General features: G+C 32.2%; 1 protein-coding gene across 1 annotated transcript in view; it reads right to left on the bottom strand.

Annotated features, from left to right (window-relative positions):
- Positions 1 to 476: 476 nt before the first annotated feature.
- Positions 477 to 21,007, bottom strand: part of LOC123720192 — a 30,224-nt gene continuing 9,693 nt past the window's right edge. The window contains exons 2-8 of the mRNA XM_045676722.1: positions 18,182 to 18,305; positions 6,771 to 6,982; positions 6,158 to 6,293; positions 5,395 to 5,528; positions 4,218 to 4,442; positions 3,447 to 3,615; positions 477 to 2,568 (exon numbers count right to left, since the gene is read on the bottom strand). Of these exons, the coding sequence (XP_045532678.1) occupies positions 2,423 to 2,568; positions 3,447 to 3,615; positions 4,218 to 4,442; positions 5,395 to 5,528; positions 6,158 to 6,293; positions 6,771 to 6,982; positions 18,182 to 18,260 (1,101 nt within the window). The 5' untranslated portion in view covers positions 18,261 to 18,305 and the 3' untranslated portion in view covers positions 477 to 2,422. The remainder of the gene's footprint in view (positions 2,569 to 3,446; positions 3,616 to 4,217; positions 4,443 to 5,394; positions 5,529 to 6,157; positions 6,294 to 6,770; positions 6,983 to 18,181; positions 18,306 to 21,007) is intronic.

A 21,007-nucleotide genomic window follows, 5' to 3' on the forward strand; every position in this document is an offset into this window, starting at 1 on the left:
AAAAAACAAAATTTTCGTATAAGAAATTAACCCTAACAAACCTCAAATCTTGTGATCTATAGTGTCTGTTTAAATTTTATACTGACATAGTTTATGATTTGCTGAGGAAATATAGTAACGATTGCATTTATATGCTATACACGCTATTATATACGCTTCTATTAAGTTAATGTTTCTTCATGTTTATGTATTTGTAAAGAAGAAGAAGTTGTTGTTGTCTCCTGACCTATCCACCAGTTTAACTCATTGGATTGTAAATTATTTTAAAGATAATCGAAATAATCGAAAAAAAACTATATTTGCTTTTATTAAGCTTTATTTTATTCCACTGTGATTATAGATAATTTAAAATGGCCAGAGGATAAAAAAAATATTTTCTGAAGAAGCCAAAAATTATTTTCTACTGTAATTAACTATTTACTTAATGGAAATCGAATATTGAATCACTAAATCGTTGTACAACTACAACACTCATTACAATATATTTCGACAAAATAATATGAGAAATGTAAAAAAAATAAGCAAGCAAAAATAATTATTGGCTTCCTAAACACATTTATCTAATATACATCTTATTTCTATATCTATATCAACACTTTATATAATATAATTTCTTTACATAACTGATCTATTTTAAAATATTTCGCTTATACACTTATCACATCTTGTAGCGATTGTTACGATGTTTGGCAATTCTAACTCTGTGACGCTGATATAAAACCTAAAAACTACGTGAAATTCTGGATTCTCTAAAGCTAAAAGTTGCGAGTACTTACATTTCTCATGCAGACTCGTTCTACTGGATAAGAGTTAATATTTTACTTACAACGTAAATCAATTCTAGAGTGACGTACCATATACATATTTATTCAAAAGAAATCCATCTAGTCATATGTCTCTTTTTATCTCAGCGGAAAGATAATTTGACAGAAAGAGACAAAAGAGTACTTAAGTTGAAACGATTTTTATGAATAAGGATTATAGAAATTAAAACAATTGTAACATCTGAGCTGAGAGGAAATTAACAATGTTGTTTTGTTTACTTTCGTAAAGTTCAAAGTTCGAATGCTCTGTACATAATAAGGTTTACATTTGCATTGACTAGTAAAACACATTTATTAGTTTGCAATTATAGCAATCAACTATAATTTCAAAACATGCAGTTGCATTAATTATATTGTAGTTTATCAATCGCTTCATAAAATGCCCAACATCGTAACTTAATAGCTGATTCATACAACTGGCTTCAAATAATGAAAAAATAAAAATTACAATAAGATATTTATATGAATACAAAAAGCTTTATTTTTAATCCTCATTGTATGAATCAGCCAGCAACAAAAATATCTACAATAGTCAGTGTATAGAGCTGCAGGAAGACATTCACCGCCTCATACGAGATCCGATTTTTGCAATCCAAATTAAGTTATCTACTGGAATAGATTACAAAAATAAAATCCCATAGAGACAAACATTATTATTAATTTTCACAGTGTAACACTATATACTCCATGAAACAAATTCAATCGTCAAATTTAGAGGAATAAAGCCATATTTAATTACTAGATAATATGAAAGTGGGAAGTTCGAGTCGACGAGACCAATCTTCTCTATTTGGTGTATACGGAAAATGATTTTGATACAAACGTTGATACAAATTTATATATTTCTTTACTGAATGAATGTTTATAATAGACAGTAAGCTCAGGTACAGATAGGTACTAGATGCGAAGGATATTTAATTATAAAACTCCTAAAAGCACAAATTAATAAAAAATCGAATTATCAGTAGTTGTATTTACAACATAAACGCTATGACCTAACACAAAAAGGACATACATTTAATTTTCATTAATAAAAAAGACATTTATTTAATAAACACGAAAATATTTCACGAAAAGATCTATAGTAAATGGTTTAGATACATCCCTTTGTTCTATAGTCAGCTTTTTAAAAGGTGATAGAAGCGGACGGGAAGAGGCATAGGAGTGTGTATGCATGGAACCAAGTAGCAAAAGGCGTTGGCAAATAGCATTTTATACAAAAATTAAAAATCTTTACTAACTTATGCAGTCTTTAAATTAGTTATTTGACGCTGTGATCTAGTATGAAGATAAATAACGTTTTAAAATATATCTATTGGCTGTTTACGCTATAGTGGGTAGTGCGTTATCTATACGTAAGTAAAGTAAACTCTGTCATACAAAAATATAGGTACATAAATAATTAATTGACCCGAAGGAAGCTCACATAAATAGGGTTCTTTCTAAAATACGTCTCTGCTTAGATATATGTCAAATTTCTATATTGAACACAATCTCGTTATTCGAAAAAAAAAGGAAATATAAGGACAACCGTACACCTTGAAAGTGAGACGAACATAATTACAAAAATACTTATGCATCTAGAAATCTTAGGGAATTTAGAATAGGGTTATTCTAAGCTCTTGGATGAGGAAACTGTAACCAATAAGCCAAATCGGGGTGAAATTGTGCAGCGTTGTTGCCGTACCGTTTGCGACACTTGTATCCGATTGAGGTTTCTTCAAAGTCAGCTCGTTCACTGCAACTGCCAAAAAGCATTAGAGATTCAGTGTCTATCTTTTTATGAGTTGTCGAAGTTTGCAAACTTTACTTTACCGCAATATTGTTTAAGAGGAATTTCCATACTTGGTAGTTTTGAAGCGGCTTGCGAATAAAGTTTTGACGCGAATTTTATTGTTCTTTTCGAAATTTAAACTACAAACATTTTGGTTTATATTACATTAAAAGTTTTATATATGTTTTTGTATACTAAATAATGTATGGTGTGGCTGATTTCAAGTTATAAAGTAAAGAACAAAAAACTGCATAAAATATGTCCAAATTAAAATATTTTGGTATTCATAATATATTTAATTACAACACAAAGTAGAAACATAGACGAAAGTAATAATTGAGCCATAGATTATAGCGGGAAAAACATTGACGGTGAAAAAAACTCAGTCGTCAAAATTGAAAGGGTAAATTTATTTTACGTCCCAGGCTTTGTTTTATTAAATGTCTAGTCAACCTAGAATCAAAGAAGTTCACATTCCCATGCTCGTATAACGAATCGTATTTCGTACTTTGATAGCTGTTTTATTAAGCGATACGCTTAAATAAAGACCTGATCATTAAAGTTTATTAACCAGATTAAGGTTTTATCTTTAATGAGTCGACAGAGCTGCGATTTCGTTGATAAAAATTTATTGTCGTCCGTAGCATACATTAACAAGAGGACATTAACATTTTGTACTTTAACGAGGATTTAACAAAAAAATAACTAAATAGTTAATTTAGAGGGAAGTTAACAGAACAATTATTATAATATTAGTTCAACATAGGGTACAAAAGTATCATTTTGTGTTCTATTGTATGACATTGATGGTGTGATACGTATTTAATTCATACATAAAAAGTAGTTACCAGTGACTGTTTGCTTCTTAATATCCGCGAACCGTTCGCCTGGTCCCACTTCTTCAGGTATGGTCGCTGTACATGTGAGCTGCAAACGCCCATGGGCTGGAGTCCGTAACTCAGCAATGGACACCCATAAGGATATAGGTGGTGGAGCTAGTTCACGTGGCTTTTCAATCTAAGAAGTATTGTTATAAGTCTTAATTATATTAAATAACTTTATTAGAAGAAGCTCAAGAAACAAGTTGGCTTGACATTATACCTATTCTGTAGGAAGTAAAATAATGATAAAAATTTCAATTTAAAAATATTATACATAACGGCCTGAATTACTAATAACAACAAATGTTTATTTCGTGTTACTACGAGGTAATAAACAAAACTTGTACATTGTTTTAATAATAATTATAAATTTAAATAAATAATTTGCAAGAAAGTAAGGTACATTTAGATCGATCAATTCTAAAATTCCGGACAATCATTCATATTAAAATAGGCTTGCAAATGTCATATTAATTTTCATTAAGTCATATAATAAGAACATCAACACAATGTTGATAAGTCAAGCTATTTATAATTGTTGTCAAACGTATGGTGCAAATACTCGTCCACGCTATAAAGGCATTTTGAATTTAAAAAATTAATCACCGTTCCCTTGAAAGCATTATACTGCAGGGATCTATAACTTCTGGGAATGTGATTAAATAGTTTGATACAAAAAGAACTACACTGCCAGACACCTATAATTTTTAATCCAGTGTCTAGTTAATAGTTAGCTACCTTCGCAACTTCCTCTTGGCCGTCCTTCAATGTACATTTGCTATGTTTAAGGTTCGCAGGAGACGGGGTAGTCGTTTCACTCACTAACGCCCAGTATTTTGCCGTGTAGTTGAACTCCGGTGCTATGTATCGATGCTGGTACTTCCGGTGTCGATTCCCACCTCCTTTTGTCCTGGTGGAACTTGACACGCGGTATGAGAAGTACTTAATTGAGTCTTCGGGCACCTGCAATAATTTTACTGCTGAGTATTTAATGAATTTGTGCTATTTAGTTCAGCCAGCTATACTGACGAGATTAAGTTCAATATTGGCAAATTTTGCATCAAAATCTCGTTCGATGTTTGTTCACTTATTGGACGCTATAATATGTAACTACTACTAATCAAAGTTTTAATTTTAGAATATTAATTTAACTTATGAAAAACTTATAACATCATAGCTGTAAAATTTTACATTTCATATAGAATACTTTGTGATAATACCTTGGTATATTCAAAATAAATTAACAATATAGAAAACGTCTACCGTATCCATTATTAAATTTGTGTCTGAACTTTGAACTTGTAAATATTGCTTTAGCCGGGTTAATTAAATCGTAATTATTATAATAACAATCCCCTGGTGATCTTTGGGGTGTTCATTAATAATTAGGATATTCAATCTACATTATCTTCAACCCAAAATTAAGAGTTTAAACATCAACCTGTATAATATAGGTTTTTAAAGCTTAATTTGTAAACGTTCTCTATATGTCGATTAGAATTACGTGAACAAGGATTCAGGAAATTGTGACTGTCGTAGTGGAAATAAAGTAAGATGAAACCGTATTTTTGATTATGATACGATAAACGAACGCATAAGTAATGAATGTTGTAATGGTCCCAACTTAAAGGGAGCATCCTCGACCAGTCTAACCACTGGCCAGCCCGAAGGGACCAGTGGCTAAGGTCAAAAAGTTCGATGTATACTTAGGGGCCGAAATAACTTCGCTTTTCATTGTATGATGTGATCGCAGTGATTTGTAGATGTCGCTACAAACGTAATATCAAAACTTAGATGAGTTATGTCCGGTTCTGGCCAAGAGGCGCTGTTGACCAATACCAATCAAACGTGTCGCCTTCAGGAATGGATAGAACATGCTGTTGTGTTTTATTAAAAAATAAGAATTATTATGTACCTTTTCATTATCAATGTACCAGATGAGTTTGGGGGCCGGGGCAGCCGGGGCGCTAGTACAGTTCGCTCGAAGCAATCCTCCAACCACAACATCAGGCTTTCCGAAAGTTATTATTGGCGGGTGCTTTTGAGAATCTGCAGATAATATTTAAATATAGTGTGAAGTTTTGAATAGTTCCAATTTCATTTCAATACACTGAAGAAAGAAGAAAAGTATAGGGGTTTTACTGAATTTAGTAAAACACGACGAATAAGTGAAAATAACGCCTGTTTTGGAGACAAAATTTCACACAATTTACAAATTATATTGGCACTAGGTATCGATATAATCTATGAAAGATACTACAACTTTGGTACCAATTAACCTCATTAAGTTGCAGCAATTAGCTGTATAAAACTTACCACTGTCATTGCTCAGAGGTTATTTCTTTAGTTTATTCAATTCATAATTAAGATCGTAGTGTTTCTTATCTTTACTTTTAAGGCGCAGATCTTTTAGTATAAGTTAAATATAATATTTAAAATGTATAATTTTATTTGTATATAAAAAAGGCAAATTTTATCACTCAAAATATATAAGATTTACTTGTATATTAATAAAATAGTATAACAATACACTATAATGCTTTACATTCAAAAAGTTAAAGGATATTAATTGTCGAAGAGTATCTTCCGATTGTCCGTTTTGCATTAAATGCATTTAATGACAAATTACATACTAACATTGCTCTTCTTTCGAGCAGATATCATATAATAATACTCACAGACAACAGTTAGTTGATGAGGAGGTGAAGCTGCCGTGAAAATTGGTGTCTCCAATGACACCTCGCACCAATACAACCCTGATGCAGTAGGGTCCAAATTTTCCAAGGTTATGGAGTTTTCCGTTACGAGAGACATCTAGTAATGGAGCGTGTTTCAGCTTAATTACTTGAAAATGCAGTATTTAGTATATTTAATTTCATTGGCGTAAAATGAGTAAGGAGTGTTATTTTACCTATGTTGATATTTACAGAAATCTTGTTTTAAGCAATACAATTCCTGAATAAATAAATATGCTACATCGAAGCCATAATATTTTCCCACATAACCAGAACAATAAGTAATGTTCGAATACTTCACGTAACACAACAGTCAAGCAACAAACAAGCATATTAGCATAGTATTCAATTTGCGTTTTTGAATATATAGAAGAAAAAAAAACATTCGCTTTCGAATTGTATTCGTTACTATCAAATATATGGAAAACTACCAACTATATTTAACGTGCGATTTGAGTACTAGACGAAACTATCTAAAAGGAAAAAAATTCCAATTCCAAATAAATAGATAATTTATAGCTGTTTCTATAAATTCATCGATATTTACAATACTTACATTAACCTTTCCTCCTTGAAAGGTGTAATTGGTGTAAGGTGGTACCCGCTCTCGGACATATTGCAGGATCTTTGCCCCGGAGCGCAGAAACTCCACTTTGTAGAGTAACTGCGGTGGGACCTGGTGGAGGCATCGTAGCTTTGCTGAACTGCCTCGCGCCACCCAACTTGGTGCCACCAACTTCACATCTACGTCCGTTGCTTGACTGTTGACTATAAAGAAATTATAAACACAACATGCGGTACGCGTATGGTACCTATTTATTTTGATACGTTTATTTTGTATTGAAATTATTATTGTTATTTGTTTGTTTTGTTTATAGCCATGGACTCATGATTTAATAAAATAAAAACCTTGGTTAAGGACTTTATAAATGTACGAATTTTCATTACTATTTCACTTACGTTGAAAACGTAACAGAAATTCTTTCATCGTAACTATGAGACGATCTTGAATTGTTGAAAGTAAAGTAATTTATTCTGAACACATAACAGAAAACGATACTTACAATGTGGATACGGAGGACGAGTAAGTATTTAGATTAAAAAATCAATGGCTCTACAATCTTTTTAGGTCAGGGTCTCAGATTTCTGTATCTGTTTCATGATCATTTGTTAATTTAATAGGTAAGTAGGTGATCAGCCTTCTGTGCCTGACCCACGCTGTCGTCTTTTTGGGTCTAAGGCAAGTCGGTTTCCTCACGATGTTTTCCTTCACCGGTCAAGCGAATGTTAAATGCGCACATAGAAAGAAAGTCCATTGGTGCATCGCCAGCAATTGAACCTACGACCTTAGGGATGAGAGTCGCACGCTGAAGCCACTAGGCTAACACTGCCTCAAAAATTATTTACAAGCTTTGATATATTAAGATTATTAAATATTTAACCTTGGGTAATCATTAAAAAATAATTTTAAGGTAATTAAAACATCCGTCCTCTGTTTGTTACTTGTAAGAATACTTAAAAGACCTTCACAAATCATGTAAGCAAACTAAATTTAGTGAACACAATTTTGGACTAAATAAAAGTTCCCTCTGAGAAATAACACTTAAAAGCGCCTTGCAACCAATTTTCGCCAGAGAATTAATGGTTAACCCTTGTCCACTGCATATATTCAACCACTTTTGGTTAATCCCGCACTTCACACGCCAGAAGGTAAATGAATTCGGATTTAACGAATTTATTCAATTAATTATTGCACTTGGCTTCGACCACTTCAAAGCATGACTGTGAAAGTGAAAAGCTTTCGAAAGCTTTTTAGCGATGCTTGGATAAATTCACTTCTAGCATATATAAATGGATTATGCTCTCATGTGTTGAGTTAAAAGCGTATACAATTTTACTTAAACCTATGTGTATATATATATATATATATGTGTACTATTATTTACATATATATGTAAATAATAAAACAAATAAATTTAAAAATGGCTTGGTTATAAAGTATCTTCGTAACGCTCATAATTTTAATTTTGTTGCCTTGCGTGAACTCCAACAACATTGGTTAATAAGTTGTGAATTCGTTTGACGTTCTCGTGGTTAGAACTTAGATCTGTATGTAATAAAATGTATAAAAAACAGTTAATATGAGGTGGAAACACTACTATGTATATTATAATAATAAATACGATAAATTTAATTGAAATTATTTATTTGTATGAAATATACTTTTTTATACACAAAGAAATATATGTATATCTCACTTTAAGGAAAGTAAGTCGGATGTTAAAACAAATCTAATGTTGAGCCAAAAGCAAGAAATCTCATTAAGAGTGTAGCGAATTTTCAACTAATACAAGTTCTTAGCGCTTTTGGATCAACACGATGAAGTTGTTGAGGCCAAGTTGCGTGCTAAGAATATTCTAATAATTGACTCAAGTTTTAGCTGTTTTATAGGCTATTGAAGACCTTACGTCCGTATAATTTTGACAATTTGATCCATTTGAAATCGTGTTCAAATTGAACCACTAACACTGAAATATAAGAGAGCAGACTTAATGTTTCTAATTGGTTTATGGAACAATAATATTGACTGCTTCTGCGAATGGCTTAAAATATTTAGTTTATAGTTTATTTCCTGGTACAAACTATGTTCAAAATGATATACTTATTATTACGTATTTTAAATCTATATAATAAAGAGTACGCAAGCCTAAAATTATTCCATATTTTATCTATCATATCTAAATGCATATTTTCGAAGGAGATAAGCAAATTTAATGGATTTTTAAGATCACATAAAAACTCATACTAATATTTTTTCAGCCGATAAAAAAAAATGTAATTAGTCTTTGTTAGTAGATAATGTTCTTCGTATATATGGTGTAATCCGTGGCTATATTTTTAATTTTAGAATTGCATAGAATATTTATGTAAAAAAATAACTGTGGATTATCAGTATGCAGTTAAATAAAATAAATAAATATCTATCTTTGGTGGCACGTTATACCAAATATTATTATTCACTCTATTAGATTTTATTGATGCTGCACTTAGTATAAAATTATATCATCCACAGCATCAACTTGGATATCATCCATTTCGTGGCCATATAACGTATCCAAATTTATTCAAATCATTTCATTAAATAAATATTTACCTTTTTAATATCATATTACGATGCCTAAGGGCAGGGAAACCTTTTGTACTTAAAGCGAATAAAACTCATATAAAAGTTCTATAAATCCAATTGAATATCAACTATTTACCAAGCATCATTGCATTCGTGGTGCTTTTCAAAACTCTTAACCAAGCACAGTACAACTTTGGCCCGAACAGAAATAGTTTTTGCTCGCGGCGTTACCCTTTGTTGGGTGAATGTCGAAATTACGTTTTGAGAGATACTTATGCACTTTATTGAGCTTACAAATTATTTCCTAGTAACTTTAGGCATTCAAGTATTATGTAACGATTTTTTTCCTCCTGTAAAACGTTACGATGCGGGGCGGGGATTAAATTATGCGTTATTGTTAATAGTTAGTTAGTTTCGACTTTCCAGTACATTACACCACATAATAGCAAGTTGTAGTTATAAAGAGTCACTGGGTGGTCACGAAACGTTTTACTATTGAGTACAGAAAACGTTACGGTCAAGAATCTCCAAAATTTGCGTGACGTAATATTTGAACGCTCATATAGGTGGTATATGTTAAATTCTAAATACTGGTAAATACGAAAGATTCCTAGTATTTACAGTTTAAAAATCGCGACAACTGAGTTACTTTCGCTCTAGATAAAACTTGTGGATTTTGTTTCAGTGTGATCAGAATTTTGAGTGAGATGGATGAGTTAGTGCACACTTATACTTCCCGCAGAATATTTGTTTATGTGATTAGCTAGAATATTTAAGTTTAGAAAAATGGCAAATGTTACTTATTACGATTTTCAAAAGGCACCATGTATGTATGTACAACCCAGTTCATGTTCCGTATTTAAATATAAATATTTTAGCACCATACTTTAACGGTCAAGCATACCTCATGTATGCGACTTATAATTATGTAGATTCATATCTCAGGTTAGTTTTTTTATTATTAAGCAATTGTATTGCTCAATTCTGTGGTAGTAATTTTTTCTGAAAAGTGACCTGAAATTCATATTTAATGTTATAATTATTAGCTTATCATTTAAAAAATCAAACATACGCACACACAATACTCGTCGAGCGAGTTTGCTTATCCTGCCGAAGACGCGTACAAATAATTTGAAGGAGTCTATAAAATATGAGGGTGTGCAATTATTTAACCAATTACCGTCTAAAATAATATTGGCACGTTTAACCAATTTAAGGGCATTATATAAATATCAGTATGAGCCAAGAACTTGACTTTGAGACGACTGATGGCCACTTGTTAAGTTTCTCATGTAAATAAAATACAGTTTTTGTAATGAGAGTTCTTTAAATTTTGATACCATTTACTTTAAACATAAATAAAAACTATTATATGACGTTTAATTAAGTATAATATATCATAAACATGTTTTATTATAAAGTAAATTGTATCAGCGTATGCACTTCAGAAAGGGATTAAAAGAATTTCACTGAATGAAAAGAGATTTTACACAAAAAGCAGCAATTGAAATATTCATACCGATAGTTTTCAATAGTGATCGATTTTTATACGCAATATAAACGTTTGCTTTTCATTTTGGCTACAATTTAGTAACAGATGGTACACCTACCGGGTTTTATTAAAATTTTCGCTTTTGAATGTTCAGGTTTTTTTGGATTTATAACATTCATACTGTAACGTTGTGGTTGGTAGACTTGATTTACTATACACCAATTGTGAAAATACTTTTAAAGGATGAACTTTGACTTTTGTTTAATGAACTTATACGTCGATGCAGAAATAACAAATATTAAGAATTTAACAACTGTATTTTAGATTATCGTGTCAATTTCGCTCTTTTCCATTACCAACCGATTATTTATATGATATTTCCATTTTTTTTGAATATTTTTTACGACAAGCGGTGTTAGCTTAATTCCTGATTTGTGCGGATTTAATTCCTGATGTAGTAGGTTTGAATTCCGGCTGTGCATCAATTGACTGGTCAGCTATGTACGCATTTTACAGCAGCTCGTACGGTGAAGGAAATCGTGATACAACCGACATGCTTTAAAAGCAACAACTCGCAGCATGTGTCAGGCACAGAACTCTCACCATATACTTCCCTATAAGAAAATACAAACGACCAAGAAACCGAAATCTAAGGCTCAGACCTAAAAGATTGTAACGCCACAACGCCAATATGTCTTACACACAAAGATCGACGACGTGTGTCAGGCACAGAAAACTGACTGACCTACTTATTATAAAATGATTCATGAAACACATGCAGGATTTATTCAAAAATAAAAATAAAAAAAAGGTTATACCATATTGTATTCAATAAAGAAGCATTCGTTCTAAGCTAAAATTAGAATAAAAAACCCAGGAGTAAAATTGACATAAAATTGGCCCTTTGTAGGGCGATGAGGTTTTGTTTATCAATTTAATTTAAAGCTCTGGGGAACACGTTCAATGCCTCTATTGTATTTTTATGTCCTCGCCGAATACGGGAGATGAAAATTGTCTCAATGGCCATTCAATGCCTTGGTGCACATAGGGCTATACGTTTTAATTAAAAACATAATGTTTTGTATACAATATGGGGTTTTTTTATGATGGTTCTCAAGATAACCAAATTCAAATTCAATTCAAATGGAACATTTCGGTCAGAAAAGCTGTTAATATTTATCTTGAAAAAATTTCCTTACGCTAAGTTTAAGTACAAATTCATATTATTTGTACCTGTCACTAGAGAGTTGTATATAGGAATTAGTATTGTAAACATCGAATTTGCCTAGATTAATTTGGCTAATTTCAATGAAAGTATTAGCTAGAACCTTTAGTTAAACTCGATGTTAAAGAAACAGATAATACATATTATTTTTTTAAAACAAAAAAAACCTACATATTATAAAATATGAAAGCTTTAGGCTATGTATCTAGGATACAGGTATTAGGTAACGTGAATAATAAGGCAAAATATATTTACTTTTTGTATATAATGTATGAAAATAGTTTGCCAATATCGTTCGTCGTTCGTCTTTTCATTGTCATGAACAACATTACGTGTTCTAACATCCAAGTTTTCTTGTTCATGTAAAAACGTCTAACAATGTGTCATTAGGCTGCATAAGTTAGTAGGATGTGGGGTGCATACATAAGCTGTGACGTCATGCTTAGCCGAGCAAGACATCCGGTTATCCGGTTCTATAGCTCATGTCTGCCCGCTTCTTAGCTTAAAGTACCCTAGAGAATCAACTAAGTTATTTACCAGGTTCTTTTCTTCTACGAGACAGCAACATAGGTATACATTACATTTATGTAGTCAGTTTTTTATCATTCCATGGTACCATTTTTCGACATTTACCATAAACTTGATGATATATCATAGAAAAGGTTTAATAATAAAATATGTCCTATAAGTTAACGACATGTCAAAATAGATAGGGTATGTCAATACGAGTTAACCCTAGAAATTTAGTAAAAACAATATTTTATTGCTATACTCTAGTGCTTTTAATACAAACTTCCTTTAATACAAATTTGAATTTTCTACAATAGTTTTTCTATAAATTTAACCCAAGCGATGTATGTTACATTTTAACATAGAGTAATTCTACAGCTAAGATAAATTAATGTAAGAAAAAAACAAGAACCAACCCGAAAATATAATAGCTAAAATATATATTTTAGTTAATTTAATAATATTAATAGGTAGTAGTCCCTTTAGGTAAGTTATTTATTTGTAAACAATGTTATAAGCTTATGTCATAATTCACATAATATTAGAATTTGATAGTTTTGCTATAGTCGTTGTTATCAGCACATTCTTAAGAGGATATATTAAAGCTTAATATATAAGCAACCATCGACCTACGTAGCGATGTGGGTTATACATTATGACGTCTCGCTTACCCGGACCCGGTTTAAATCCGGCTTGCATACAATAGTGAACCGGTTGTAGGCTTCGATATAGTAACGGATATTGCCTGCGTGCGAAAACGAACGTGACAAGTGACGTCAATATTCTATAAACTAAAAAAGAACTTATAATTTACATAATTTAAATTTTTTTCCGACGTGTCGCGTGCTTTACAGCGTGCGTGATCACGGTGACTAAAAATGACTCACGATGTCCTCTATTTCTGCAAAAACCCGTTATCTTTTAGTCGATATCAACTTCGGGGTAATAAATACAGATAACACAACTTTCTCTGCAGCTGTGATACTTTTGACATTCAACGCCTTTTGTCTTCAGTCACCGTGACTACGCACGCTGTAAAGCACACGAAACGTCGGAAAAAATATAAAATTATGTAAATGATTATAAGTTTTTAATAATAATACATAGCTTATAATGTTTGTTTTTCAATTATGAAAGTATTATTTGTTCACTCACAATGTATGTATGTATAGTTTATATTTGTAAATCAATTTTCATGCATTTGATTAATTATTAAAGTTAAGAAAATTGTTATTATCGGTAACATGGGCGTGCGAAGTTGTACCGGCAATGCACTGGTCCATGGGCAGTGGTAATATATCCTATATAAGAAAAAAGGGCTTTGAGAGTAAAATCAAGATATTCAATTTAAAAGGTATTTGTCGCTTAATGACTATTTGATAAGGACTACTGTGAATAAAGTTTATGTTCTAGTTCTCTTTGCCTCTCAAGTCGCTGATAAGTGATTTGGGAACAAAAAATGATTTTAAACATGAGTATATGATTCCAAAGTACAAGACAAAATTGTTGAGAATCACCGGGGAAATCGTATAAAAGCAATTCCGCAACTCAATAACATTATTTCCTATGAATATCAATTTCTTCACCGTCACTTACTTTTGACCTAAATTTCCCTTCAATTTGCCTGAAAGCAAAATTATTAGTTACAATTTTATTTTTATAAAAGTATAAGTTAAGAAATAAGTAATATATATATACTTAAAAGTAACGTTTAAAATCATTTTGTCTATAAAAAAAATATGCGTGTTTAAGGAAATACGAAAATTTATCAACCCTTACTAATGACCGCAAATTGCTAAAACTCTCGAGTAGACTTTGACAACATTCGTCTAATCTCTATTATAAAAACATTCTCAATAGTCAGAAACGGCTATTATGGCCGGTGAAATAAGTAATAATTTATCACGTTTTCCGTATTCGCAAAACAATTGGTAGTAAATTGGCACACAGTTTTGTGCGCGCTCGATTAGCTTCAAGATATGGTTTGCGCTCGAGTGGATCCGTGCGAGTGACACGTTAAGATACACGGATACGGATATAGGTATTTGAATTGTTTGCTTCGAGTGTTTTCAATTATTACACGAAGGAGGTAATACAGGAAAATTGAGAATTTCCTGAACGCTTATAAAAACAATAAACTTTTCTAATGATTGCCAATAGATAAAGAAGAAAGGACAAAGGGTTGTTAACTGAAACTACCAATATTAACTCTAATTTACAGACTTGTATTAACACTTCCTTCAAAAAAATGGGAAACCGGCTGGACACGTGGCCATTTACATCGACGACAGGTAGAAACAAAGACTAGTAAAATGGCTGGGGTCACGAGTCAACAGATTGGGAGCCCGGCCTTGTGCCAGGTGGACAGACGAAATTGTGATGACCGCGGGAGAAAGATGGTTGAATATAGCAAATCATTAAAATTTTTGGAATGCCGTAGTTTAAGATTTAAAAGAACTATTTCAACTAAAATAATAGATAGCATAATACGCAGTCGGCGTTGAAGGTAAACAAACGACATCCGTCAGACACAAGAAAAAATATGAATAGTCCAGAATAATCTAAGATTTATCACTAGATAATATGCCGGATTTTTTTATTAAAATTCTTGTAAATTTGAGCTTGTAACTAATTTACTGTACGTGGCATTTTAAAAATTTGTAAGAGCAACTTACTGGGTAATTAGTAAATGTGAAATAGAACGGAACCAATTAATATACGCGCTAATGGAAGAGGCATATTGTATGCATCAATGGGTTCGCTTGAAATTATTGCATTGGCTTTGTACGGGAAAATATTTCAAACTTTTACCAGTTTATACTTGCCTGATAAATTGATTTTTATTAGATATTAATGTAATTTCGATGTCTTTCATTATATTTGAAATTATTCGACCTTCGTGTATAAGATTAATTTAGTTTAATACAACAAAATGGCAAATAAAAGTAAAATAAATATCTTTCTCGTTTTTTTATTTTTTTATAACGTATAGCAAGACGTTTTTACGTTTATATTTCAAGTGTTATTATAACAAGATGGCGCAGACCTTTCCGTAATTTGTTATAGGAAATCTTGTAACGCTGTCACAGAAAACAACATGAAGCCAAAATTGTCTTTGGTTTACGCGAGTAATCTACTACAGATATAATTAAAACTTTTTAAATATAAATAAAACGAATTCATAAAATTAATTACCCAAGTTTACGATTCAAACACTAAGTAAATAAAATAGTTATCTGTCTTTGTGTGGGCCTGGGTATCCGGAAGCTATATCCAGGATGCTCCCTTCCCTCGGTGAAATAATATGCGCTGGTTCGACTGTCGCGTGTCAGTATAATAAAAAAAGGAATCCAATAATCGATAAGACTAAAACTAGCACTTACCATCAACGATGGCGTATCTCACTCCAAACACTGGATCCTTCAATGATGAATCAAAAGTAAATGCTATACGGTATGCGAAATATATTTAGTGCGCACGCGATAGTGGTTAAAATTTAACTCTTTAAGCGCCGGGACACCACCTACCACCTCCGGTTCGTGTGCCAAAGTCAAATCGACAATTGTCATCCTTCTTTGATTGACATCGATTTAGCGCGAACAGTCTTAATGTGACAGTCTCTCACTGACCACGATTGCTAATAGTAAAAAAACATTACATTACATTTTACTTTTACGTTATATAAATAATGTAATAAATTCTAAACCCATTGCATTTATTTTGTTTTTTGTGATGGTGTTAGAAATATAATTAAGTAAAGGTCCCGTACTTTGGCAGCTTATTACGTGGGTAACACTGAAGATGTTTAGAACTGGCCAGTTAGAAACATTGCTAGTGAAAACTTTTTTGAATTTCAATTTTAGAACTCTTTGGTACCTAATATAGTATATTGCATTCATTTGTCATTTGGTTTTGTGAATTGGTGGCAAATCTAAAACTCTTGTTATACGTGAAATAATTTTTTAGGTTCATACCTGACGCGAAAAAAATTTCGGTCAATGTTTTATTATGACTTTCGTTGAGGGCTTTCTCAACAACAAAGCTATGATAGGCTGCTATTAGTATTTCGTAATGAAGCCCCATCTCGTACCACTATTTACAACTGGTTTAACGAGTTTAAGCGGGGACGTAGCAATCTGATCCACGTGAAGGACGTCCTGTAACAGCAACTACTGAAGATAACATTATTGCTGTGCGACGCATCATAGAGGAAGATAAGAGAGTGACAATCCTAGGCGTTGGTATGAGTCAAGTTCAAAAAATAATAAACGAACATTTACGCATCAGGAATCTTGGTACCAGATGGTTTCCCATACTTCTACTTCTTCTTCTTCTACTTCTACTACCCTACGACCAGAAACACCTGGATAATCACCAGTCCATGCGACTGGTTAATATCCACCTATGGCAGGTGTCGAGGTAATGAGTCATTCGCCACACAGTCCTGACCTAACGCCCTGCAACTTTCATTTACTCCCAAGAACTAAAGAGAACATTCGAGGTATTCGCTTTACAAGCCCTGAAGATGCGGTGAAAGCGTACGAAAATGCGATAGAAGAGACCCCTAAGGAAGAATGGGTTTTTCTCAGTGGTTCCATCGAATGCGACGATGTGTAGAGAGGAACGGAGATTACTTCGAAAAACAAGAAAATTATTGGCAACTTTCTATATTAAGCCGTTTTTCATTTTCTAAACATTTACAGTGTTACCTAAGAATAATAATAATTAAAATGTAACGCTGTTCATTTACAAGATCTTCTATAACAAATTACAAAAACATATTTACTATTCAATCAAATATATATTTAATATAAAGTTCACGATACTCACAAAATAGCGCCTCTAGTATTAACAAATAACAATGATTACCAAACAAACGATAGCTTTGTGGTTGGTGTGGGCTATTTTGCTCATTGGAAACCATTAAAATTAAAACGCACCGTCGGCAAACAATATTGTATGGTTATGAATAAAATTTTACATTCCACATAGTTCGAATATGCATAAATAAATTTCATTATTTACTTTCGGGGTCCGGCAACGAGCATAAATATTTATTACACCAATGTTACTGAAATCAGTTAGATTGCACTAACACTTCTAAATATGTATTGATGGCTATGCATTTTCAACTATTGATTATTGCTTAGGATCATATACTGGAACATTAACTATTATATACTTCAGTACAACAGTAACATGTTACTATTTTGTAATGAAATAAATATAGCTTAGGTTCCAATCGAAGTTCTGTTGCAATGGTTGATATTTTAAAAGAGTGACGGAGAGTTTATTGCCAGCTCGATTATTAAATAAAAATAATATATAAATAAATTATATTCTGAGTTGAATAAATAAATAGGTCTCAATACAATCTTCATTGATGGTAATAAATGAACTGATTTTCATTAAATTTGCAGCCATAAATATATAATATTTATCTGTAAAGTTTTTTTATATCGTTTATAAGTTCGTTTGTTTTTTCGCTAGAAACTTAGGTTACCCAATTACGCTCCGAGTTCATATACAACTAATTCACGGGAGTGGTTAAAAATACAATATATCAAGCTAGCCAACCCAATAAATATTCCAATACTTATAAATATAAATTACCCTCATAAATGCAAAGTAGCAGCGGAATAAACAGCCAAAAGCGATAAGGCACCATCCCAACGTATTCTGCTCTTGTCATTAACTGGTCACCATTATTCAAATCCTTACACCAACGTCGCCTTTACTGAAACAAATAAATTTACTATTAGTAATATATAATATAATTTTTCTGATCTCAAACTCAGATATAATTATCGCTATTCGATACAAACAAATCAATTCGCTCTGATAGAGCAACAATCTATAGATGTTTCAAGTTTATATCAATAATAATTAGCTCCATTACGTTAAGCTACTTATATAAGCTTATTTGGCGTCGTTGACTTTCATTTCGTCCTTTGCTTTCATAAAACCCCCAAGTACATCAAAATAGCGACGTCTATACGACAACATCTGTCCCAAGTAATGTGATCGCTATGTATCCAACGATGCGACGTTTTATTCAATGAACCGACGATACATTATCTTCCTTTTCCCATCTTTTGGGACGTTTTGTCGGATTCTTATATTACGTAACGTATCTGACCGTGAAGACAGGATGGGATTTATTTCTCAAAACAGCCTTTTGTATTGCCAAAGGTCGATCGGAAAGTATAAATAATCGAGGCCTCTTAATGCTCTCGATGTTTTATTGGTCGAAATAAGCGGTGATTTATGGATTTGATTGATTTATACGGGGCAGGACGGCAATTTAAACAAATACGTGTTTTGCCTACATTATAAACAAAACAAAGGAAGGTTAATCAATTCTCATAATTTATAATAATGGTTGGATGCGTTGGCGGCCGGAATAGAAAAAAAACCTATCCGGACTAACGTTAAAAATAATACATACATAAAGTATAAATTTTATCAAGTTGATTAGATTCACAATTAAGTGTAAGTTAAGTAAGTAACCTAACTTAACTACCAACCACGATCACTACGTCAGACAGTTTATTATTAAACCTCTATTAGAATCTCCATAACACCTGGTATATGAGCGATACCTGGGAGCCATACCTGGAATTTTACGACAAGAATGAAGTGGAAGGTGACTAGTGCCTAGAGAGCAATGGAGCGGAGCATCGTATAATCAAAAATTTTTACATTATAGGAAAAAATTACTACGTGGTAAATTTTATTGTAAATATATGGAATGTAAGTAGCTTTAATATAATTATTATTTATTATATCCAAAACACAACGTTTATTTTTTTACGTAATAAGATAAAGTATAAAGGTTTCGCATTAATACAAATTATTAGCAATTATTTCGACGTACTCGTTTCTATGCCGCACCACAGTAATATTTATTGTATAATACAATTTAAATCCATTCATTAGCCTCAGATTTCTGAATCTTTTAATAGTTAAGAATGATGATGAATCTTTTAATGATCCTTCTGAAGCCTTCTGTGCCTGAACTACACTGTCAACTTTTTGGGCCTAAGGCATTCCCGCTTCCTTACAATGTGTTCCTTCACGGTAAGAGCGGTTGTTAAATTAAATGCGCATCTAGAAAATAGTCCATTGGTGCAGATCCTGGGTTCGAACCCACGACTTCGCATGAAAATCGATGAAAGTCGCACCTATAAATGTTAAACTAAATATTAATACTCATAAGTACTTTATAAAATTGAAGGTTTGATCCCACTTCAAAAACACACGGGTTCGAAGTTAAGTTTAATAAAAAAAAATCGCTTTTTCCCTCGTAACGAGTTTTGCATAGGCACTATATTCTATCGATATTTTCATAACCCAATTGACTATCTGAAAAATCCTTTCAAAAAGCTTCAGGTAATTTTAGCGATTCCAAGTTTATTTTATTTGATATTTGTTCTCAAGTTTTGATCTTTAGTTTTTATAATGAAGTGTTCATATTGTAACTTAAATTGTTATGTATTCCATGTATTTATATCCAATATCGTTATTAATTATAAATTATATTAATAATAAATTATATCTAATAGCTATACTATGTGTTAAAGTACATACTAAACTCCAACCAGTACATTAATCAATTTACAATCACTTGCAAATAATATTCGTCTCTTCTATGGTAAGAAATACATATACAATATTTTTAGATATCATTAACCTACAACCCTTGTCTCTTACTTCAAGTCTGGTACATAAGCTGAGTATTAGTCTACGCGATTGAATTATTATTATTATGAAGAGAGCCGTAAACGAACTAAAGACAATGACATAGCAAAAAGGGCGTAAAAGATTAAATGGCAATGTGCCCCACATTGCGTCAAGAACAGAGGACCATTCGGTGAAGTGTTGGACAGCCTTCCACTAGGTGGACAGATGACCTGGAGTGGAGGGAAGGCGTTGGACGTATAGCGCAGAGAACCAGCCATTCTGGAAATTTAGGTGAGAATCCTATATCCAATAATATTTTATAATATATATAAATCTAATATTTTTGCATTTGTTATATATGGCTTGAAGGTCAGTGGTGATGGCTTAGTGGTTCCAGCGTGTAATTATTCATCCCTGAGGTTATAGGTTCGAACGACGGATGGGTACCGTCTCGTCCGAAAGGGAGCACCAATAGTGGCTTGGACAGTTGAACAAAACTCGTGAGAAAATAGGTATGGCTTAGACCCAAAGAGTCGATGGCGTGATAGAAACAGAAGGCTAATCAATCACCTTATTATTACTCATATTATTACCTTATTATTATTAGGTTATTTTAATATAGATCGCTCAAGGACTTCGTAAAACTTTTTAGTTTACTGATGATCAACAATGTGTACATGTTACACATCGCACACTTTCATTTAAAAATTAATTCTGAAGACGTAGGATTTATATGACATATTTTTAATTAAAATG

This window comes from Pieris brassicae, chromosome 2, assembly GCF_905147105.1.
Source record: "Pieris brassicae chromosome 2, ilPieBrab1.1, whole genome shotgun sequence".
Taxonomy (NCBI): domain Eukaryota; kingdom Metazoa; phylum Arthropoda; class Insecta; order Lepidoptera; family Pieridae; genus Pieris; species Pieris brassicae.